Source organism: Nelumbo nucifera, chromosome 7, assembly GCF_055504915.1.
Source record: "Nelumbo nucifera cultivar China Antique chromosome 7, China Antique-T2T, whole genome shotgun sequence".
NCBI lineage: Eukaryota > Viridiplantae > Streptophyta > Magnoliopsida > Proteales > Nelumbonaceae > Nelumbo > Nelumbo nucifera.
The window spans coordinates 26,727,982-26,752,967 of record NC_142655.1 but is presented as its reverse complement, the minus strand read 5'-3'; the positions used below and the strand labels follow the sequence as shown (position 1 = coordinate 26,752,967).

General features: G+C 35.3%; 1 protein-coding gene across 3 annotated transcripts; it reads right to left on the bottom strand.

The window, feature by feature from the left end:
* Nucleotides 1-13,216: 13,216 nt before the first annotated feature.
* Nucleotides 13,217-24,759, bottom strand: LOC104593413 (ubiquitin-conjugating enzyme E2 28-like). 3 transcript variants are annotated; one of them, XM_010253234.3, is made up of 5 exons: nucleotides 24,622-24,759; nucleotides 24,403-24,547; nucleotides 16,064-16,191; nucleotides 14,407-14,511; nucleotides 13,217-13,541 (listed from the first exon to the last, which is right to left on the bottom strand). In XM_010253234.3, the coding sequence occupies exons 2-5, from the start codon at nucleotides 24,470-24,472 to the stop codon at nucleotides 13,398-13,400; spliced, it is 447 nt and encodes a 148-aa protein (XP_010251536.1). In that variant the 5' UTR covers nucleotides 24,473-24,547; nucleotides 24,622-24,759; the 3' UTR covers nucleotides 13,217-13,397. The 3 variants fall into 3 exon arrangements, with proteins under 3 accessions (XP_010251536.1, XP_010251535.1, XP_010251537.1); XM_010253233.2 differs by having other exon boundaries at nucleotides 24,403-24,480; nucleotides 24,622-24,749; XM_010253235.2 differs by having other exon boundaries at nucleotides 24,403-24,495; nucleotides 24,622-24,668.
* Nucleotides 24,760-24,986: the final 227 nt, after the last annotated feature.

The window sequence follows — 24,986 nt, the reverse complement described above, 5'->3', positions numbered from 1 at the left end:
AAAAGTAAAAAAAGAAAAAAAGTAGAAGTCAAAATCATTTCTTCTTTTCTCTTTTTACTTTCACATTGAACTTGCTTTTGCTTTACATTAATACTTCATATAGATATAGACATATGAATCTGAAGGCAACATACATACGGGATACGCCGGTTGGAGTCTCCATCTCACATTTCTTATTCTCTGCTCAACAAGTTAAGTTGCAGAGTTTAGAATAGATTTTATTTGAACGTTGAAACGATTTGCCGGTTTGTTGTGACCTCAAATTTGATTTATTCGTCACCTTTTAGCACAGTAGTAATTAAAACACCCACAACACAAATTGACTTATTAGGAGAATTTCCTTGTGGAGGGTTACGTTTTTCATTTGAGACACGTGGGTACAGAGGTATATGGCAGTGATTGCGTTCATTAATCCTCCACAAGGCACGCACTTAAAGCCATTTTTGCAACAGCTTGTCCTTTGTACTCACTATAACTGTTGCACCAAAGCTGAAAGCTCTTTGATTCAATCATGTCGGACTCAGTTGCTTACATATATTCCTCCTCCTCTGCTGCTCTGCTCCCACATCTACCCCATCACCACAAAAAAGAGAGAGAGAATAAAAGAAAACATGACTATCACAGGTAATGAGGATGGACACGCGCCCTTATGCAGGGGTAATAAATAATAAAGGAGGCACTATCGTGGGGTGCCTTACAAAAGAAAAAAAAAAAAAAAACTGCAATTAGGTTTTCAGAAAGAATGGAGTTAGCTATCAAAAAAGAAGGCTGTGAAGTTCTTAGGTTAAATTCTACAGTGCTAAAGTGCATTATAGCTTAACAGCTTTAAAAAAAGTTTAATCCATTATAGAGGAGCTTAATTAAAACACCTTTTCTTTTTATTATCTTAATTTCTTCTTTTCTATTATCATTTTATCTAAAGAAGATACCATTCAGTAGTTATTATTATTATTATTATTATTATTATTATTATTATTATTATTATTATTATTATTATTATTGTTGTTGTTGTTGTTGTTGTTGAATACAGTGCATAAGTAGTTCAACCCATTAATACAAGTACAGTTATGCAACCCATGTCCAAGGGATAGAAACAAATTGAACCTTTCATAAGCTATTTGAGTTCGGTTCATGAATCTTATGAGCATAATCAAGTTTATATTATATATAATATTTTAATTTTTATATATACAACAAGAAATAATTTTTATATGTATACTTTTAAAATTTTTTGTATATAATTTTTTAGTTTTTTATATGAAGCTTGGTTCACTATTAAGCTCGTGTCTTCCTAGCTCAAACATATGAAATTTTGAGTCAAATTGAACTGAAGCTCATGTTCAAGCTTGAATCTAGCTCGAATCTTAACTCGAGCCTCATATTTTTTTTTTCTTTGTCGAGCCAAGCTCAAATATATATAAACTTTTGAGTGAGATCAAGTTTGAGCTCAAATGCGAACTCGAGCCTTACATATGGACCTGCAGATATTAGTCCAACCTGACCCTATCTAATAAGAGTCCATTATATATTGACCATGTCCAATCCAATCCAATGAATACTTTGGAGTATTTTTGGACTGGTCCAATTCAATATTTGGACTGTCCAAACTGTTCAAATTGGTCTTAAATCAGATTAGGTCCAACCTAAATCTGGTTCATTAACATCTTTACTCTTATATTCTCTCAGTGGACTAGATATTGGTTCAATCAGACCCAGTCCACTATAAATCTATTACAGATAGACCAAATCTAACCCAATCCAAAAAAATATTTTGGGCCATTAAGTATGGATTCATCCAATTCAATATGTCTTATTGATCCATCCATCCCAATCAAATTGATTTTGATTCTGACGGGTCCAACCCAAACCGAACGAATTCATTGAGACCCCCATGATAATGGATATATGGGTACTAGGAGCCTTGGCAAATTATTTAAAGGATTTTAACCAAACAGACATTAATATTATCTTGAGATTAGGGAACAGAACAAATATATAATTAATAATGAATACCCATCAACGAGGTCCAGTTCTATATGCATATTTATACAAACACCAAAGCTTCAGTATTAATTTATGGAGAGATGTGTAGAGATAGAGATGTGTTTAGATCCCATGTTGAAGAGAAGCTGGGTGGAAGTGGATCACCAAAGACAAAATCAAAACTGTATGCCTCTCTTGGACTTCGGCCCTGTTGTATGCATCAAACCATAAACAAAAAGACAATCAATGCATATGCATCGAAGTCGGACAAATCGATGGGAGGAGGGCTTCTGTTTTTTGAACAACGTAAATGCAAACTAGACCCATTTTTTTAGCCCAGCTTTGGCCTTCTCAAACTAGTTGCTTTTAACTCTTAGATGACCTTTGATTAATGAAAAGATCGAAAGAAGCTCTCCTTTCCAATTTGGTCAGCATCGATCACGAACAAGTGGATCTGCATCAGGTCCCAGATATGCCTCCGATTTGAGTGAATGTTTCATGCAATAATATATTAGTTGTGATTAATTGATGGATTAATCGTCGCAGAATGCCCAACCTCGATCGATTATTCGATCTTAGTTTACTTGTTTAATTTCTTGTTTCCAGAATACCTCACATTCATTATTTTGCTCCTTTCTCAAAAGTCCAAACCAGTTTCTGGAACCAACAAAACAAAAGTGATTCTTTCGAAAATAGAAACAATTTTTCATTTGCAGTTGCAGAACAGAAGAAGGTTGGTTTGGATAATTATTTGACGTATTGTGCATATACCGAAATTTCTCTTCCACCTTGTAAAGCTCCTGTTGATTGCGGAGGCCCCCATTCAAATTAAAATAAGACGTAAGAAAGCTACACTAATTTCCATTGAAGAATATGACTTCTGCGGTTTTCATTCTAGAGAACACCCACCAAAAGTTTGAATTAAGCTCTGTGTCACAGCCCGAGATCATTCACAGATGTGACCGATAAATATTGTTATAACTTACAAGTTACAACTAAGGGTATCGATAGAGGTTTGGGTTGGACATCATCCTAATCAAAATCAATTTCAACGAATTGAACATACTAATAAGGACTTAATCATCCTAGAATTGGACCTGATCCATCTGTAATAGATTTATATTGGATTGGGCCAGATTGAACTGATATCTGGTTTGTTGATAGAATATAAGTATACGGTTGTTAATGGATCAGGTTTAGGTTGTACCTAATCTAAATTAAAACTAATTTGAACATATTCGACCATCCAGATATTGAATTGGACCAGTCTAATCTATTCATTGGATTGGATTAGAATTGGTCTATTTGTAATGGACTTATATCGGATTGGATCGGGTTGGATCTGGTCTATTGACAGCCCTACTTAAAAAAGGGCATGAAATTCATATATTATTTCAGGCTTTTCAGCCCAGTTTTCTATATTCATCATATTGCTTCTAATAAAGTTAAATGAAAATATGTATAGAATCAATTTTGATATTTTATTTGGACTTTTAGATTTATTGAGATTTAAACTACGTATATATAAAGAGATCGTTTGGGAGGGCTTCTGCATAGAAGCAACCTACAAGCTACAACGGTTTCATGGTAAGTTTTATGTAAGTCTATTTTTGACTTTCTGGATTTGAACTCACGATTTTATGGGTATTTTGGCTCATGCAATGCTAGAAGTAGTCATTGCATGAAATCCCTCTCAAACGGAGCACAAAGGCTTTTAATTGAATTCAATTTTCATTTCACGTATATCTTATTTAAATGCACACAGTGTCTCTTCACGCGTGTACTTTATGAACTCATTATTCCTGTAGTAAAAAAGTTTATAAGAAAAAAGAAGCATAGATATGCTTCGAACATATCCATGTTTTTTTTTTCAGATTTATGTACGGTTTTCTAGAAAATTTATGTTTTGTTTGGTCTGCGGGAATAGGGGTTTGGAATTGGAATCAGAATGAGTTATTCCGATTTCAACTATTTGATTTGACAGAATCGGAATCTCATTCTCATTCCTACTGGAATGACATTCTCCCATTTGAGGGAATGGTTATTCACTGCCCGTCTCTTGGGAATTAAATCTCATTTTTGCTGATTCAAATTTTCATTCTTATTCTTGTTTGAACCAAACAGATTATAGGAATAGACCATTTCAATTCCGATTCCGAAGGATTTCAATTCTGATTCCAACTGCAAACCAAACAGACCCTTATTTTTTCCTTATAAGTGATACCCATATCCAAGGTGGGTAAATAACTTTCCCACCTTAGGGGCGGGGGGAGGGGGAGAAGTTTGCAACACAAGTGATGGAACAAATTTGCCCCTAATAAATTTCTATAGATAAAACAATTGTTGTCTTATTTACCTGGATAATAAAAGAACATGTGAATGCACTTAACTGAGTAAGCAACTTCCCGAAAAACAAACGGGGCCTGAAGGGACTATAGGAAAACGTAAGAGTTATGCTTCTAACTATAAACCATTTCTAATATAAATTTCGGATGTCATATAAGAGACAAAAAGAGAGAAAGGTTGAAAGAAGTTGACAATCATTAGAGGACATGCGCCCTACCACCTCATCTTCTTTGGATTAAAAATCTCAAAAACCCTAAATCCTAAGCCCTAACCATAAATCTTAAACCTTGAAACAATGAAAACTCTAAATTCTAAACCTTAAATCCTAAGCTCTAGACACTTAAACTTTAACCCTATATTGGCGATGATAAGATTTATGTCCTCCAATGTGATAGGAGCCAAATATTTTCCAATGAGACAATTATTCAATCTCAGTATTAATCTTTTATACTGTATTTGGTTTGAAGGAAAAAATAAGGAAAGAAAAAGAAATGTAAGAAAACATTTACAAACCTTGTATAGATTTCCTTATGTTCTTTTTCCTTTCCCTACCTTTTCCTTCAAACCAAACATATAGTTAAGTTACACAGTTTCTCGGTTTACTTCTTTTTCCCTTTAGTTTTAAGGCAAATGGGACTACACAACTTGGGTAATTCATCTCCAAAACAAGCAATGATTTGCTTATAACAACGCTAGAAACATCACAGTTTTATGTAACCTGTCCTCAATACAAAAGGGTTATCATTGCTTTGTTTCTAGTAGTTCCAACTCCCGAATTTCATAAACCCCTTCCCCTCAGTCTTGGTGAAAGCAAAAATTGATCGCAAGTTTTTGATACAATCAGCCAAAGACCTTATCCAATTGCCTTAAGCATGGTTTTAAAAAACGACACGGAAATGGAATCGTTCTAGCTATCAGTTTCTAGATCAACGATTCGATTGTCCGGGTAGAATGGATGATCTATTCTGACAACAAAAATTTTAAAAATAAAAAAAATAATTAAAAATAAAAATTGGTCAAAAACTATTGAACGGGTCGTCGACAGTTCGTCCACCCGGGTCAACAGGTCGTTGACCAATTCAACGATTTTAGGCCAATGACCAGGTTTGGGGTAAGGGTGCAACTTGGGCAGGCCCATCCCGAGCCCGAAGCAGCCCAACCCGGAATTTTACACAGGTTGGGCTTGGATTTTCAGTCCTCGGGCTGGGCTCGGGTCTAGGAAGTCAGGCTTTTTGTTTTTTGGGCCGGGCTTGGGCCTAGCCCTTAGGTAGCTCGAATCCGGCCCAATTATATATATTTATACATATACATGTGTATATATATAAATGTTGCATACATATTTACATTCATACATAAATATATGTATATATATTTGCATAAATACATTTATATATGTATAATTTTAGAATGGGTTCATTGACCAACTCGAGCCCAACCCGTGTGTATCAAATTACAGGACAAACTGGGCTCAAGTTGGGAAAATAAGGCTTGGGCCTTAAGCCCAAATTTTAGGGCTGGGCCTGGGTTGACAATAAACCCGGACCAACCCACCCGACTTACACCTCTAATTTGGGATAAAATGAAACCGATTATTGGAATGATTCCTAGGTCGAACGGTCCGACCTTTCGGGTCAACAGCAGTTCGAAAGGCATGGCCTCAAGTATCTGCTACAACCAGCCGAAGACCTTATCACCAATTGGGCCCATTGTTTCCTTCTGCACATGGTTTTTCAGTTAGAACGTAAAAAAATTCTTTCACGAATAAGCACTGAATCACATTATCTTAGGGCTAGCTGAGGCCAGCCTTCATGTGATCATGTCATAAATGTTCGTATACAGATAACATATATATATATATATATATTTTCTATCCGGAAGAATGCCAAACGCTACCTCTATGAAAAGAAAAGGAAACAAAGCCACATTGATGAATGACAGTTGACAGTCATGATTTTTCTGTTTTTTAATATGTGACAGCTGAGGTGGCAATTCTAAAAGAGTTCCACGTGTCCTATCCCACGTATGAAACAAGAATCTCAGTTCACGTGAGCATGCAAAAAGATAAAAGAAAGGAGAAAAGGGAAGGAGTTAAAAAGAGACATAGTACGAGATCGACATATAATTTTGGGTGGGCCGGGTTATAAAAGAAAAGTGAAAAAATAAATATATAAAAGAAAATAGAGAAGAAACTACAACTAGTGTTAAGTACTAACACTTTGACGTATAAAAAGAAGTATTAGTAAATAATTATGTTTTCTTTGTTAGATCCCAAAAAATAAAATAACCAAACTAGCTCTGGTTTTAATAAAACGCAATAAATTAACAGGAAACTAGCTCCAATGAAGAAGCACACACAATTAAATCAAGAGATGTTTGTTTCTCTGGTTCTCTCTCTCTCTCTCTCCACCACTCCACCATCACTATTTGTTAAACCAAATGATAACGGTTCTTGAAGAATGCTCGAGTGTATTCTATTTTTGCTGTGCACGAGATTTTGATTATTTATAGCATTTGTATTACATTCTTAAATGTTAAATCTGAAATTTAATTTGGAGACATAAGTTAATTTTTTAATTATTAACTGAATTAAAAAAATGGAATAAAATAAGAAAAAAAAGGGAGAAAAAAACAAAACAAAGTAAAGTAAAAAGAAAAAAAAATCATTCCAGTCCAGAGAACCCCAACAATGCTACCTCTTCTTTTATACCATTACCAGCGTAGCGTTATACAACTATTTAGAGCCCGTTTGGGAGAGATGCGTTGATTGAGCACAGAATCACTTTTGAGAAGCTATCTATAATAGCTTTACCACAAAGTCGATTTTGGGCTTAGGCAAACCTATTTTCAGCGTTTTGGATTGAAGGAAATCTTTAATCTATTTCCCTTTAATCGATTAAACTAGAATTCATCACTTAACATTGACCGAATTAATGTGTCTATACATTCTCAAGCTTTGATTCGGTGATGATATTATTAACAAAAATAATTAAAGAAGAAAAAGGTCGTGTTCATGAAACAAAATCTCTCCGATTCCTGACCGTGAAGTCAAAGATGAAGAGGTCGGCACTGTTTAATCCTACTAACTAATGAGGTTTCTGCAAGTGAATTCACGTGGTTTTTCTCGATTTTCTAAACATCAAATAAAGACCCTTTATTATTTTATTTTGTAATTAAATTTATTATTTTTAACTTTGGTGCAGGCATCGTGTTGTCTGCTGCTCTCCTCTCTAATCCACACAATTAACATTTCCCATTCTTTTCTTCGGTGGGCATTTGGCTTTTCGATTCTTGGGCCGGTCCACGTCCATCATCAGACCAGACACCTGAGATGTTTATTAAAAATGTCTTAAAATAATGTTGCTATAAGCCTATAAGCCTATAAGGGGGTTTTCCATCTAATGCCCCTACTCCGTCTCTCTATTACTCGATTGGACCAAACCGGACGGTTGAATTGGACCAGACCGCTGCCTAAACAGCTATTGTTCGATTATGATACCGAAAAAACATGATAGTGAAAAACTTACGGCCAATAATCCGGTGATGACTGATCAGGTGGTATTCATCAAATTCGTGATCACATGTTGCTAGTTTGAGCTTTGCCTATTCATGCTTCTTATTCGGATTCAGCAGAGGCAATATGGCCTTCCTTCATGGTCTTATATTCTTACACTAGATTTGCATTGGTATGAAGTTATAATTTAAGGCAAGGTTTTTAAAATTGAATCGTTTTAACAGAAAATTAAAACAATTAAAAAAAATAAACAAAATTATTGGATGGTTAGAACGATTCGACTGCCTAGGTTAATGATTTATTGATCAAATCAACAATTTTTGACAAAATGATGATTCTAAGATAAAACAAAATAAATCACCTAATCAATCCCCAATTTTTCTAATCTGATCCGATTTTAAAAACTATGATTGAAGATGATGCCTATAATATTCTTCGACTCCTACTGGTGGATAATCTATATCACACCATATTGGCTTTAAACAATCATAACCGTTTAATCAATTGAATTAGTTTTGGTCTAATCCAGTTGCTGTGTTGATATATTACCTGATATGTGGAGAACTTTTCTTAATCTTTCAATACCCAGAATAAATAAATAAAAAGAAACTGTTGACAAGCCTTAACATCATTTGTCCTTTTCCTTTGGGTTGTAGGGACAGTTATTTGAGCAAATCCCATTTCTGAATATTGATCCACTGAAAATTTAAATAATAAATAAATAGAAACACTGTTGTTCAATTTTTTATTTTAATTTTTTGCTTTTAATGCATCCATGTTTTGTGTCGCATTACGTGATCAAACGTCAAATTGCTACTATCTCACTCAATCAAGAAGAAGGAGGAGGAAAGGATAATGAAAAAAGATTAAAGTTAGTAAGTGTTATATGTTAGTCAATGTGAAAGGAAAAAGGATGGCCACGTCATAATCCAGTAGGATAGTTGAGTGGAGGAGGTCAGCTTGTTTTTCTCAATCCTGTCTTCAATAGAGACAAGCCCTCCACATTTACACTAAAACCGATTATTTTAGGGCCTGGAAGCCTTGTTTTCCGGGACCAGGTCTTGGTCTCTTGGCACTGATATAAGGTGTGAAGTAAGATTGGTGCAGATAACTTCTATTTGTCAATTTTTATTGGCAATTAAGGTCGTGTTTGGTATTATTGTCACTTTTGGCAATTAAGGTTGTGTTTGGTATTATTGTCACTTCTACTTGCATCCTTATAGGTTGGTTAATACAATTTTTTGAGAAATGGTATTATCACATCACATCAGATAATTAATTCTTATAGACATTGGATTAGGTGTTGACATTTATAATAGAAACACTAAATTTAACCTTTGCAATTGCAATGGTATCAAAGCATTTGTAGTAGAAAAACAAAATATTTTCTTAAAATTTGTATTGATCAACCTAAAATATCGTAAGTAGAAGTGACAATAATACCAAACACAACCTAAAGCTAAGGGGGCCATTCTACAGCATGAATTGTGTTTTTTTATTGTCAATTCCAAAAATAAATCTAAATCATTTGGTTTACAAAACAAAAAAAACATAAAAAACATGCTCATGGTTGGTTGTGTATATGTCTTTTGTTTTCGAATTGAAATCAAAAGCAAAGTTTTCATCTGATTATTCGATTTCATGCTCCATAAATCATATGATTTCTACTTTACAAAATTTGTTTCTATTTTAAAAACCATAATTTTGATGATTTCAAAAATATGTATCGGAAAACAAAACCAACTTATTTTTATATTTTAAAACAAAAACATAACTCAAGAATATCTTTTCATTTATTTTATTAATTTTTGCTGATGTAGCAATCAAAAAAACAAATGAAAACAAAAACATTAATATTATATAAAACCCACTAAAACATCACCATATCGGCTGGTCCTCTGGCCTTTGGTTTCAGTCTTGGAGAGAGTATCTGAAATACAGGTGAAGTGATCCAACTCATACTCATGATCAATCACATAAATATAAATAAATTAATAAAGGTGGCATAATATGAGACCCAAGTGAGTAAATTAATATAATAAATAGACAAATACAGTACTGTTCCAGGGCCACCTAAACTTGTTTGTTTGTTAGAGCTTCAAGCATGAAATAAATTAAGAAGAGACGATTCGTTTCATTCATGGATGATGTATCACTGGGCTTGAGGATTGAGTTTGAGACTCAATTCCACAACTAATGGACAGATATCTTGCATTAATTTTATTTAATAAATAGATGAATGAATTGACATGTGTGATATGTCCTCCAGATGTTTGACCATTGACCCCAATAAATTAAGCCATGTCATATTGTAATGGTGTAATAGAGCCTACAGAAGAAGCACTAATTAGAATTTGTCCTTATTCTTTGATTATTCATTTTGTTTTAGAGGTAATGAGATGAATATTATTAGTTTATTTTGGTATGAAAAGGCTCAAAACATGGATTTTGTTATATTTTGGAGTTGACTCCATTTAAATAAATAAATAAAATATGGAAAGTTTTTAGCAGCTTGGACGTATACTATTGCACCTCTGCATAACACACAATTAAGCTTTGAAAAGACTGTTGTTGTGAGAATCAATTCATATTTCATAACTAATCGCGCAGATGATGGAGACCAATAGAGCAGAGCAGACTACCTTTTTCTTTCCTTTTCTTCTTCTATTCTTCTGCAGTCTCTCTGTGTCTCTCATGTAACGAAAAACGTGAAGGGAAGAAAGGACAAGACAGACAGATGGTTTGCAGGATTTTTGGTAGGCTGCAACTTGAATGGGGGGCTCAACCTACTACTAAAAAAACAGACAAAGTAGGATTGGCTTCTCAAAGCCAGCAGGGTTGTAGCTAGGTTAGGTTAGTTTTGGTCTAGAGATTGAATCTTCTGAGTCAGTTGGGTTGAGTTATTGTTGAATGCCAACGTGTGGACGTTGGATTGGATCTCTGTTGGTTGGGCTAGTGCAATTTGATTTGCACTGGTGACAATGTATAAGAAGGCAATTTTTGGTTCACTTCTGTTTTTTTGTTGCTGCTTGTCTGTGGTGCAAGGTGGAGTTTGAGCTTTCTTTTTAAATTTCAAGAAAAATGCATTTTTCTCTTGTTATCAGAAGCTTATAGGCATGAAAACCATATTTGGTTTGATAGATACTAATAAGAGAGAAATAGAAAGTTGAGAGAAAGTTGTGAAGGAAACATAAAGTTGGGAGAAAAAGAAAGCTTCCTAAGAAGTAAGAACATTCTCTCAACTTTCTATTACTCTCTTACTGAGTGTTTGGCATCAATACTGTTTTTTGAGAAAATGGCGCCATGTAGGTGTCACATTAGAAAAAGTGGTGCTTCAGAAAACAGTCTCTTATTTAGTACCCCACATTGCAAGTCCCCAGTACCCAGTTTCATAAAAAACATTTTTATGAAAAAAAGGTGCAGTGTTCCCAGCACCGATGCCAAACACCTACTTAGTCTCTATCAAACCAAAAACAGCATAAAAAGTATGACTCTTTTGTAAAAGGAACGAATTCTGCAACTCGGGCTAAAATATGGGCTAGGCCCATGTCGGCCTGATTACAGAACAGGTCATGTTCTCCGAGTACCAAGACTTTGGCCCAAAAACAGTGCCTATCATCCATGGACCTGTTCACAGGCTGGGCTTCAGGCCTGACTTTATACTGTTGAACTCGGACTTCGGGTCAGGCCCATTCAAATTTTGGCAAAAGTCAAACCCAAACCTCAGCCTCGCCCATGAAATAATAAATCCATCTTCATTAATATTCTTTTATAAGTTAAATTTATTAAAAAGGGTACATAACTTTGCACATCGGCACTCATTTGTTTTTGTTTCTTTTGTAATTGGAGCTCACTTTTGCTACGACATGATTTTAGCACAGGACTTGAATGGCCTTTGATTTAGTGCTGCATCACTTCATCTAGGGGCATAACAATGCATCGAAGGTTTTGATTTCGTGGTTTTCGTAGCAAAAGCTGTTTTGTCTGGATTGGCCACATTACTACTCTCTCTAGGCTGGTGGAATATAGTGGAAGAGAATGGCTCATTAGGAATTGGTAATTACTGAGAACCCCACTTTCAATTCCAAGATTTGCCAAGTAATCAACTACTCAAATGAAGCTTTTGAGTCTTATCATGCGATGAATACCCTTTAAATGCATTTTTAGAAGCTTAGTAGACTGAACCACTTATTAAACGGTCTTGATCTTTAAAAACAAGACTCCAAAAGCCCAATGGTCTTTTGGTCAAGGTTTTTAAAACCAATCCAAAGAACGAACTCATCAGGGGTCTGATTCCCAGTTCGAACGGTCTGACCATTCGAACCGAATGGTCAGCCCGTTCTGACAAAAAAATAAAAAAATAAAAAACGGTCAACACATTCGAACGATTAACCAACCGGGTCAGTGGTTTGTTGACCAACATCAACGGTTTTTTAAAAAAATCCGATTTTAGGGAAAAACGGAACCGATCACTTGACCGGTTCTCAATTTTTCCGGTTCGATCCGGTTTTGAAGACCATGCTTTTGGCCATTTAAACTATTGGAAGATCTTTCTAAAATAACTTGCAAAAAAATTTTTAAAAAAAATACATGGCACGGTGGAATTGCCAAAACCCAAATTATCAACCGGTATCCATAGTAACGGTCAATGTTCTCGGGGCATCATCAGCCAATATGGACCGTAACGGTCAATGTTCTCATGGTATCATGGTCAATATGGAGCAATACTATGGGCATATCAACTGAACATCAATACGATGGTGATCATGTCATTCCACTCAGTTGATAACTTGGTATGTTTAGAAGGTTCATTCCAGCAGAGAATTCAAGTTTTAATATATGCTCAGATAGTTCATAAATTTTCTGCATTATCAAATGCCCCAAAAGTTCAAACTTCACATAAACCATTCAAGTCGTTTTATTGTATGCATATAGCTTGTTTTTATAGTCATCTACAAATTATTGTTATAATATTTTAGAATTTATATGAATTTTGCCTAACGTATCCATGTGAATCATATCATGATACATCTTTAAACATTGTCCTCCGTTTCCAATATCTTTCAAAACCTATATGATACATCTATTGGCAATACGATTACAAAACCAATCTTGGCAGTATAATATCAACATTTTAATCCTTGGGTATAACCTTTAGAGGACACTGGTGTGCCTAGTTATGCCTGTGATGCCATCAAAACAAAGATTCAACTATATAGGATGTGCGATTTTGTTATTAAAAACAAAAACAAAAAGAACTATAACATAATCCGATGAACGGTAGGAATAGGATTAGGAGAAAAGTCCATTTTGGCCAGACAAGGAAACATTTTAACTTTTTTACATCCTAAAATGTTTAAAGATGAAATCCCCATGGAAACAATCAAATCTAGCTGTTATTTGATGGAGGGAAAGCATTTGGACCTCTTTTTGGTCAAAGTTTCAAGGACGGACAAACGGACAAGAAAAGCATACATACTTCTTTAATACATAATACTGAAAGATCAAGTCACAATAAAGGAAAGTAGCCCTCCACACAAACACCTGACAGCACATTTTAACCCATTGCATACTTCTGAGTCCAGCTTCTTGCGGTTGACTCATACTTGCCCCTGTCTGTCTTGTACATGTGAGCAATTTCCGGCACCAATGGGTCATCAGGGTTTGGATCCGTCAACAGGGAACAGATTGACAGCAACACCTGAAAATGAAAACAAGAATTCTTTCCACCAGCTTAAAATGACTGATGATAGACCAAAAGCACTGATTACATAAATGAAAACAGCAACGTTTTAAAAAACAACCCGGAAACAGAACTGTTCTGGTCACCGGTTTACGGGTCAATGGCCTGACCATCCGGTTCAAACAGAGCCCATTCTGACAGCAAAATTAAAAACAATAAAAAATAAAAAAAAAACGACCAGAACCCGTTGAATGGGTCAACAGTTTGTTGACTTTTTCAACAGTTTTTTACCAGATTCTGGGTTTTGGGTAAAACGGAACCGTTGCCTGGATGGTTCCCAGGCCGAACAGTCCAACCATCCGGGTCAACGGCAGTTTGAAAAAGTTGGAAAACAGTGTACAATTGAAAGCACAGCATCTACCCCTCCCCCCCCCAAAAATAAAAAAAATTCAAGGCTTCAAGCATCAAAGGGTTGCTGCTTCCAGTATGAAAGCGCCACTTTAAAAGGGTAGTTTTCCTTCAGATACTCATAAGCCAAGGCATTTTTTTATCATTAACATGAAAAAAAAAAATTTGCCTAATTTTGAGAACTATGCCAAAGTAAGGTCCATGCAAGGGCAGTGTCTTTTACCATCATGTCTTCTGTCTAGATCTCATAGAAAAATGATCAAATAATCATAACTATTTACCATTTTGTTATGACCATCTGAAATTTCTCTTTTATAGTAATGACCATCTGAAAATTGGTTATTTATGAATTGATTTCTGATCCCAGAGATTAACTCTGCACCCTATTTAGGAACTTCCCGGCTTCATAGAAAGGATGGTCTTAATAAGCTTTCAAATAGCAGCGGTTGTGTATCAGAAGTAATAGAACAAGAACCTTGGAAATAGTCAGGGCAGGGCTCCACTGTTCCTTCAATATGTCAAGACAAATACTGCCATTGCTGTTAATATTTGGGTGGAAAACCTTTGTCCTGAATGCAACCTGCATGGTCCATCCCACAATAACACGCATGAGAGAGAGAGAATAAATTGATTGATATATGCATCCCATGTTTGACCTTTTTACCTCTTTTAGAAGAAAATCAAGTTTTAAAACAAAGACACGAGCATGGGAGGTAGTAATGCTATTTTTTACTTTCTTCAGAATTAGTAAATAAAATAATTGTAATCATCATAATCCATGCACAGCTACTTAAAACCATATCAACTGTTGAAACCATATATTAGTAAAAAAAAATACATGGGCGGCTACATGAATCCTGTTTTGCCAATCTGCTCTACTTAAAACCATATCAACTGTAAAACAAAATAATTGTAATGAAACACAAAATTATAGATGCACAGCTAGGAAAGAGTGGAAGATACAAAGAACCTCATACAAAGAACACCCCCAACATGTCCCTATTTTCCCAACCCTTTTCCACACAAAACCTTCTCTTTAGAAATCTACCTGTAACCTCTCCTTGCTCCCTACATTTAAAACTACGAAATTTTATCCCCTCCCTTGAGAAAAGAATCCACCTACAAGTAGTTTTTTCTTTCTACCAGTAACTAATGTTTTATTAATTATAGACAAGTGGTATTCCTCATTAGACTCCACCTCAACTAAATCTAATTCCTGCTCCCTAACAGTGCTAACACTGTCATCATTAATAAGCATTGGCACTCTATCTCCCTTCACTGTTGTGCCTAATATCATTATCCTCGAGGTATAAACTCTTATCATTCATCAAAAGTCTTTGAGACTCGTTTCATTATGCCAGTTCTGTAAAAAAGGACAAGTCCTGCCCGGCTTGGCTTGAGATAAAAATAAATAAAAAATAAATAAAAAAAAATTATCAAGCTTGGCTCAGGCCTACAATGAACCTAGGTTGTGACTTCAGGCTATGATCACCAAGTATTTAGCAAGATTTGGCTATTTGTTTCAAGCCAAATCTTAAGCCCATTCAAGCCCATATCCAGGAAACATGCACATGCTACAAACCAAGGTCAACAACCAATTTCCATTAAAACATAAAGAAAATTAACAATAATATATAAGATGTTAAACTTAATAAATCTAAATACACGAACAAATAACAACTTATAGAAGCTACGATAGAAGAGTTTACAATATATTCCATTTAAATATATTAATTAAATAACATACACATAAATAACACTAGAAGTAGCAGAACTTAAAAGTTAGAACCTAACAAAGCCCATCCAAGCATGGTTCAGACTTGATGAGCTCAGATTGTAACCTAGGCTCAGCTTGCTTGAGTCATGCACTAATCAATAAGATGTTAATTATAATCTTACTCCTGTTTGTGTGTTAATAACACCAACATCAAGTATAAACCATTAAAAACACTTAAAGTAGCAGGACTTGAAAGTTAGAACTTAACCAAGCCCATCCAAGGCTCAGACTGTAACCTAGGCTCAACTTGCTTGAGTCATGCACTAAGGTCAATAAGATGTTAATTATAATCTTATTCCTGCTTGCATGTTATAACACCAACATCAAGCATAAACCATTAAAGATGGCAATATACCTTGGGTGGTTTAAATGGATAATCGGGAGGGAAATGAATAGTAACAAGAAAAACCCCTCCTGCATAAGGACTGTCTGGCGGACCCATAATTGTTGCTTGCCAATGGAACATGTCTTCAGCAACAGGACCTATAGAATATCAACAAACACAAAGATAAAGTGATTATTAAATGATAAATGGTATAACAATCAATTACAGTGCATAAGGGCCTTTTTCAACTTGCATATAAAGACAATCTGTGTAATACAAGAACAGGCTTATATTAACAATAAATAATAGAAAGAAATTGCAATTTAACTTGATATTTATTAAGTATTTCAGAAGTGGGAATTCTAGAACCTACCAAATGACTTAGCCTAGGTCAAAATCTTTTTTTCTTTCTTTTTTTGTAAAATAGGGATATTTTTCGTTACTCTACTTCCTTCACGTTGTGTCCAATATTTCCAATATCCCATAAGAGGAGGAAAATAAACCTTTTGTTTCTACCTCTAATATAGGGAGTTAGGTAAAGATCAATCTACTTTGTACTTTTTACTACAATGTTTATGTGATTGTACCACTTTTTCATTGAAAATCATTTTTTGCCAAATAGCGAACTAGTAGCTGCCCAGTATTGAGTATTGATGATGCATTGATACAGATATCAAAATGAACATGATACAGGACATAAGGATATAATTTTCCATTTCCTAAGATCCCCAACAGGGATATGGGAATAGATATCCCATTTAATATGTCCACATGATAATTTTGATTCTATATTCAACTCAATTTTTTAGAGATGCATTAGGATACACCTCGGAACACATGGATACAATAGAAAAGTTAAAATACACATTGATATTCTAAGAAAACTGATAATAAATCCCAAAAAATACAAGGTAGAGATTAGGGGGAAATGAAGGAAAAAAAGGCTCTAGAAAAGAAGGAAATGGAATTCAATGAATACTTCTTCGAATCCATGGATGCACAACTCAAGCACTTCAAACACTTTGTTCAAATAGAAACTTTACATGGAAGATTTATTGATTTTGGTCATTTTAGATCATTTGGAGAAGACATTGAAGTACCCTTTAACGTTTGGTTAGTATAACACTTCAATGTCTTCCCCAATTGATATAAAATGACCAAAATCAACAAATTTTCCATGTAAAATTTCTCTTTGAACAAAATGCTTGAAGTAACGGACTTGTACATCCATGGATTCGAAGAAGTAATCATTGAACTCAACATTTTCTTTTGATAATTGAAAGATAATTTCATTAATCAAAGAGAATAAACATTTAAAAGCATCCCTTGGGGAGGTGCGAGGTGTGACCTCTCTCCTAAAACAAAGATTATAGGTTCTCGAAATTAAAGATTACAAAACTTCTCAGTATTACTTCCCAAGAAGACACTTGTTTAGCAAGAAAATCATCCATTGCTTTTGTAGACTTGCCCACCCATTGGACTCTAATTGTCATGTGCCATGTAAACCATTTAACTTTTTTATGATATCCCTATAACTCCAAATGGCAGAATCTAGATCCAATAACCATCCCACAACCACCTTTGAGTCCCCTTCAATTAGTAGATTCTCCACCCCAAGTTGGTTGGCAATCTGAAACCCTTTGTACTACAGCTAATAACTCAGCCCTTGTAGAATCACAAATTCCCACAATGCCTAAAAAAAGGATATGATGTTGTCCTCGTTTCTCGAAACCCCTCCTACACCTGACAGCCCAGGATTGTCTAGAGTGCTCCCATCAAAGTTTTATTTAATAAACCCTTCTAGAGGTGGTGACCAAACTATGAAAGTTCTATTTTCCTTAAAGGAGGTATTAGATACTACTGACCAACTCCTCCAAATGTCATCAAAGGAAAAGGAATAAAAGAATCTAGGGTTTTCAAACAATGGATAGCCCTTGTTAAGATACACCCCTTCCCTTCTAAAAAGCTTCTCTCCTTTTCTTGGAAGATTCCGGCATTCCTTTCTTCCCAAATATACAAAGTAGCTGCTCTTGAGTTTGAATCATCTCCACATAATCTCCCTCTTTTTGTAGGCCAAACAAAGGTAGGCAGACTAAACAACAATTTTACTTCTGTTGGCAAGTTCCACTTATGACCAAACAAAACAAACATCCAATTCCATACAACTGCAACGAAAGAACAAGAAATTAGTAAGTTGTAGCAGTCCTCACTATGAGCTTTGCACAATAAACACCAGTTGGAGGATAAACACAACAATGGCCTTTTCTTTTATAGGTTGTCCAAAGCATTAATCTTACCATAGTAAACTTCCCAACAAAAAATAGCAATTTTGGGGGTAAGTATAAGGAAAAGCATTAGAACAGAGAGACTTGAAAAAGGAGGCACAAATAAATGAACCTTTTGGAACAAGAGCCCAAATCTTTTATCAGGCTTCAAAGGTTCCAAACAAACATTACCAAGGGAGAGTAATAGCTCAGAAATACAAACAAACTCAACATCCCCCATACCTCTATGGAAGCCAAAATCTTAATTCAAAGACAAGGGGAGAACTAGAGGAGAAAAAGTTAGAGACAACCTCTTTTTTATAAAGGGAAATGGAATAAAGAGAAGGAAAAAGTTCTTTTAGAGGTAAGTTTCCAACCCAAGTATCTTCCCAAAATAAAGAAGGAAAGGGTTCTTCTCTAGAGCCATTTTGTTTTCCTTCATTTTTTCCTGATCGTTTCCTTGTATTTCTTGATGAAGATGTCACTTGGGGGAAAGAACAAGATACCACAAGGATTTTGGTTAACAGAGAAAATGATTTCTCTAGGAAAAACTAAGAGGCTCACAGATTCAAGCGCAAATGGAGAGTTTTCTCTAGCTCTTATTCTATCAAAGGGGATGCAAGGAGGGTTTTGACCACTTTGAAACCTAAGAAGAAGTCTCTTAATTGAGCATTTTGGACCAAATCTTTTCCTTTTACTTAGACCTATTCTCCAACAATTCAACCCCTTATAAAATCCATCATTGATTCAGGACGGAACTCCTCACCTCAAACAAACCCCAAAATTTAGACCAAATCTCATAAGAGAACTTGTGATGCAGCAATAGGTGATTCATTGACTCAATGTTGTTTGCACATAGCACACAAGATGAATGTCTAGGCATGCGCCTTTTGAAAATTTGCCACTTTTCCCTTTTTTTTTTGGGTCTGGCGGCTGGGCTGGGCCACGGGCTCTGCCCCCGAAACCCCGTCCATTCCCCTCAAGGCAAGCCTAAACAAGTCCATGTTAGGGTCTTAAATTCTTAGTTTTCACACAAAAAATAATAATTTTATAGTTTTAATTGCTTTTAAGAAGATATTTTATTAGGATGAATGAATGGACGACATTACCAAATAGTGGACTCTCGAAGCTTCGGCTTGCCTCGAGGGGCGTGGCACAAAGGCAGCTAGTAGAATTAGGAATGTAAAATGTCACATTAGCTACTTGATGCAATTGAGAAAAAAAAAGAGATTGTGGGTTTTATATGCTTGAAAATGTTTTATATGTTTGATTTCATTTTTAAATTCTCATTTGAATATGCTTTACATATTATATTTATGTATTTTAATTTTAGATAATAGGTTTTTGAAAACATTTATTTTAAAACTTAAGTTTATATTTTTATTAATATTATGTTCTATAATTTTTGTTTTTTTTGCATTTTTTTATTTTTTTTTTAATTTTTAGCATTTTTTTTAAATTGTGCGCCCTGCCTCAAAAAGGTGTGTGCCTCGCCTTGCGCCTTGCGCTTTAAAAACACTGATGTCTCCGAGTATGTCTTCTTTCTACAAGATCTACTTCCCCTAGGAGTAGAACAAGGGCTAAACATTCCAATTCTAGTTTAGAAGCTTCCTATTTAATATCAAAATAGGCCTCATCAACAGAAAAATTCACTCCAACCAAGTAGTTCATCCTAACAATCTCAAACTCCAAATTTAACCCTGACATGAGAACTCAAGCACTTGATCTTCATTTTTGTGTACTTCATACTACCCAACATGTACATCGCCTTTCCATTTGATAACCCTTTAGTAGTCCAACTCTTCCTAGAGAGCCTGCAATTTAGCATAAAAAGCAAGTACACTCATTTCTCCTTGCTTCAAATAAGATATGTCCTACCTCAACTAAAATATCTTTGCTTCATTCTTTCTTTGGGAATAGGTTTATTTACCCTATCCCAAATCTAGATTGCAATTCATCAAAAAAAAAATCTAGATTGTAGTCTTCACGAACATAGGTGATAGGACCCCTACTAATCTGAGGTGTCATAGAATTTCATAACCAAGATATTAAATCATATTTTCCTACTCCCACACATCCAACTATGGATCATCCCCCAACTAGCCCTTTAGTTTTTCCAATGAAATAACCAAGCTTTACCCCCCACTACTAGTGTAAAGTTCCACCAATTGTGACAATTCTAAAACAAATAGAGCATCCAATTTAATAGTGGTTATCCAAAGATTAGAGTGCTCTCCCAAATTGGTAACGGGCTATTTAGAGGAAGATGTGGTCGCAGGCCACTTTGAGAAAGAGTCGTGAGCCATTTTCAATCAAATGCTAACAATATCTGACTCAGAAAACTAGACTCCGCATCTACCCACTTTAACCAATCTCAGAAAACGCTCCTTCTTTAAAAACCAGTTTGCCAAGGGTGGTAAAATAAGGAGAGAAAAAGTTTATATAAATTTTATTCTTAGGCCCAAAAATAAAAGATCACTTTGTGTAACTCCAAAAACACACTACAAATCAAACACCATCAGTCCCACTCCTTTTTTATCAATAACTCTGAAATGATTTTCATTAATTAGAAAAATTAAGGATACAAGTTGTGAAAGAAACCAAATTTAGTAAGCTGACCCAAAACAGTTGTACCCCAAAACATGTGTTCTTTGAACCCCTTGCTTTGCTTAGTTATCTGCCGAACTGTTGGCAGATCTCTTCACCCATCCCACCTAGATTGACATGTCCCTTGACAACCATTTAAATCTTCAGAATTCATTCTTCAGACACCATGTCACCCCTTCCCCTTTTTGCAACCATTTTATCATAGTTTTTGAGTCTCCCTCAATGATCAGTCTATTAATACCCAACTCTTTAGCCTTCTCAACCCCATATGCTGCAGCTACAAACTCTGCCCTTACCACATCACCTTGCTCCACAGGACTGGAGTTCAAAGCAATGATGTTTCCATCTTCATCTCTACTGCGCCCCCCCCCCCCCCCCAATGCCTGCAGGGCCTGGATTACCCACACAACTCCCATCAAAGTCCAGCTTCTTCCAGCCATCTGTTGGAGAAGACCATGCCTCAAAAAACTGTACTGTTGTCTTATAGATGAAGAGATAGCAATAAGCCCCCAAACCCTAAAAAATCTTCAACCTTAAAAACTAAAAACAATTCCAAGCTTTTTGCCCAATGTGTCACCCTCAATGTTATTGTTTCGGCCAATTCTTCCTTATATTTTTCTTTTCCTTCAAATATTCTTGCATTTCTTTCCTCCCAAACAATCCAAAGTAGTGCTGCTCTAGTACATCTCAATAGGATCCTACCCTTCCTTTTCGTGCCACTAATACCAATAGAGCTGAATAAACCCTCCAATCTGTCAAGAGAAGACCACCTACACCCAAAAAGGGAAGTAAACCAATTCCAAATAAAACTAACAAAAGGGCAAGATATTTGAAGGTGGAAAGCAGTCTCACCATTCAACTTACACAGGGCACACTAGTTGGGGGACAAACACCATCAGTCCCAATCACCAAACACAATCATACTATTCTCCATGATTGAAAAACCCTAAAATATTATTTCCTGAATTTTAGTAGAAAAAAATGGGAAAAATAGTAACACTCACCACTATGGACAAAATATGGGAAAAGTACTATTTCCTAAATTCTAGCAGTTGAAACCCCTACTATGACCTCCTTCAGCATTGACAAAGTCAATTTCAGAGAGATGAACTAGTCCCTTGATCTGATTCCTAATGCTCTAATACCATATAAGCTAATCAACTAAGGAAAGAGTAGACGAAGATTGAAGAGAAGAAACAAGGGAGGAAGAAGATGAGAAATAGAGATAAATCAAATAAGGTGTGGTACCATAGGATCAGCCAACCCTTTCATATTTATATTAATGCATTTAAAAAGAAATTACAAACATGCCCTTCCTTATACAAAGTGACAAAACTAAATACTGATACAGGTTTTAATAGAAATATAAGTTTTAAGACAACTGACAGCTCAATCTAGTAAACATAACACCTATAGAAACTAAGGTAGAGGCAGGTGTATTATTAAAAATGTGAAGTTTTTACAATTAAGAAAAGGAGCAAAATTTGAAGGAAATTTTATAAAATTTAAAAGAATTGGGAAAGGCTACAGATGCTGTTTACAATTGATGTCCTTGTGTAGATGTATGAAAACATTAAGGTCAAGAAAGTCATCAACAACTAATGTTTTGTATAAATACACAAAATTTAATAACATGTGACTAAAAAACAGTTATTTTTCATCTTTTTTTATGTAACAGCATTATTTTAAATCCCAAGGGCACACATGATTTTAAATCGCAAAGAAAATTCTCAGAATTTCGCAATATTCCAATGTTTAGCTGATTTTTGAATTACGTCTTCCACAGAAGTTTTTAAGTAATTCAGTAGAACTTCAAATGAAAATTTCACTTTGACATTTCATTTTGATTTTGACAAAGGGCAAAATTCATCAAGAGCCAAGATTCATCACTTTGAATTTAATGCAACTATGAAAAACTATGATATGCAGACACCTACTCATGCTTAGAACTAGCATTGGAAACGATAGTAGACAATAAAACACAGGATCCTATATTAACACTTCTATATGTACTGACAGAATTAACACTTTTAAAATATGTAGAACAGTATGGTTTAACAAATCGTACATAAAAATCTGTATATGTCTTGTCAAATGAAAATTAGCTTGAAAAGCTAGATTTGAAAGCATGATATAAGAATATGATATGGGATATCCATCCCCATATCCATGTCCTGGATTCTAAGAAATGAAGAATCATATCCCCATTTTCCATATCCATGTCCATATCAGTATCCATATCCAAATCTCATATATGACAAACAAATAATGCAATACATCCTTCCTAAAATCAAGTCAAACCAAAATTGATGTAATAACTTTTCTGAAACAATGTTTAGCCCACCAATATCGGCTTTATTTCCAAACACAACCTAGACATTTCAAGATTCCTGTAATTATACAAAATCTGATTTCAATAGGCAAGACCTATTGACATTGAATTGATTACCCAAACAGAATTCATCCAACATTCAATTTACCTAATTAATGGGAGAAGGAAACTCTCGCAGGAGGCCCCATGCCCCATAATTCTAATACTCCATCCATGAATACGTTTCATTATGTAAAACTAAAAAATAATCTACTTCAAACAGCTGTCAGAATATTAGAATGAGCATGTTCCATTCTAATATCCCCATCCATGAACGTAGTGTATCTATTTAGTTGTTGAACCATATAATTATTAATCTCAACTTATAAAGACATACTTTATATAGCAAAACTCCTGCAAAGCACCATAAAAATTATTCATTGGACTAGTTAGCTGATCGAATAAAATATAGGACAAATACAGTAGAAGAGACAAAAAAATTATAAGATAGGCAACATTGACGTTGCAGAAAATAGCTAATGATAAAAAAGAAAAATTTGCAGAAAACATCACCAATTAGAATGCAAAAGGGTAAGCGTGCCAACCAAAGAAATTAGATTATTTTGAGAGGGGACTTCAATATAAATTGGAAAAGGGTTTTTTCTTTGTTTTTCCTCCCTTTATTTACTCCACTCAGTTAGAAAAACTATGTTGCCTTTGAACCAAATAGCAGCTAGAGAACCAGAGGATCCCTGGTCTCCGCTCAAAGACCAACCCCCGCTCTCTCCAGAAGCCATTGCATCAAAAGCCCTTATTTCCTATTCAAATACTTGTATATTTAATGAAATCAACCCATTACGATGGAAACCTATAAAACAATCAGAAAGTCAGAAACATCTCTCAATAGTTATATAGCTTTTACACCGAGGTCACCAGAGTCTGAAGGATATCACCAGATAAACATAAAATAACGATAGAAAACATAAATGATAACAATAGCAAGAGAAGCAACAACGATAACAATAAGAATACACTACAAATCAGGCAAAAGAGATGCACAGATCGAGCACCAAATCCACCCTGGAAAGGATAGAACATAGAACCCAACCCAGGAATCAAAAAATAAGACAAGAAATCATGCAAAAACATAATTTTCGTTAAAGGGTCATGACGTTTGATGAAGATACCTGCACTGCAAGATGTAGGAGGATCTTTCTGGAGATCCTTCAGTTCCTTCAAGATCCGCTTGGAAGCCATCGCGAAACCTTAGTTTTCGAAACCTAGATCGTCTCAGAGAGAGATTCAACGGGAAATAGAAAAACAAAAGAAGGCCTGCACAGAAGGAAAAGGAAGGAATGGGAGAGGGAGAGGGGGAGAAGAACCAAATCGAAATCGAAGAGCCATACCTGAGAATTTTCGACCCTCCCTCTCTTGCCTTTCTTCTGCTCTTGAGATTCAGAAAAACGGAGAAGAAATTGGGAACCTGCGGAGAAATTACTTTTATATAAATAAATAAATAAAAACCAGCTCTGCCCACTGCTAATGCTTGGAAATTGGAAAGAAAGAATGCAGAATCGATGGCTGATTGGTCCGCCCTGCTGTGGGCCCCAGAAACTTACAATAGTTTTTTGAAAACAGGTAAACGGGTTGCGTTGCAACAAGCCGGTTTGACCCAGCGACTCCTGAGTCCTGTGAGTAGGAAATGATTGCATGGCTAAACATGACAACATGATGTGCTCGTGATCACAATGCTCCACAGCTGATCCCGACC

Coding starts and splice junctions, on each gene's coding strand:
- LOC104593413 (XM_010253234.3), bottom strand. CDS start 24,472: ATGGCTTCCAAGCGGATCTTGAAGGAACTGAAGGATCTCCAGAAAGAT. Junction 16,192..24,402: donor TCCTACATCTTGCAGTGCAG/GTATCTTCATCA, acceptor GATATTCTATAG/GTCCTGTTGCTGAAGACATG. Junction 13,542..14,406: donor CTGCCCTGACTATTTCCAAG/GTTCTTGTTCTA, acceptor TTTCATTTTCAG/GTGTTGCTGTCAATCTGTTC.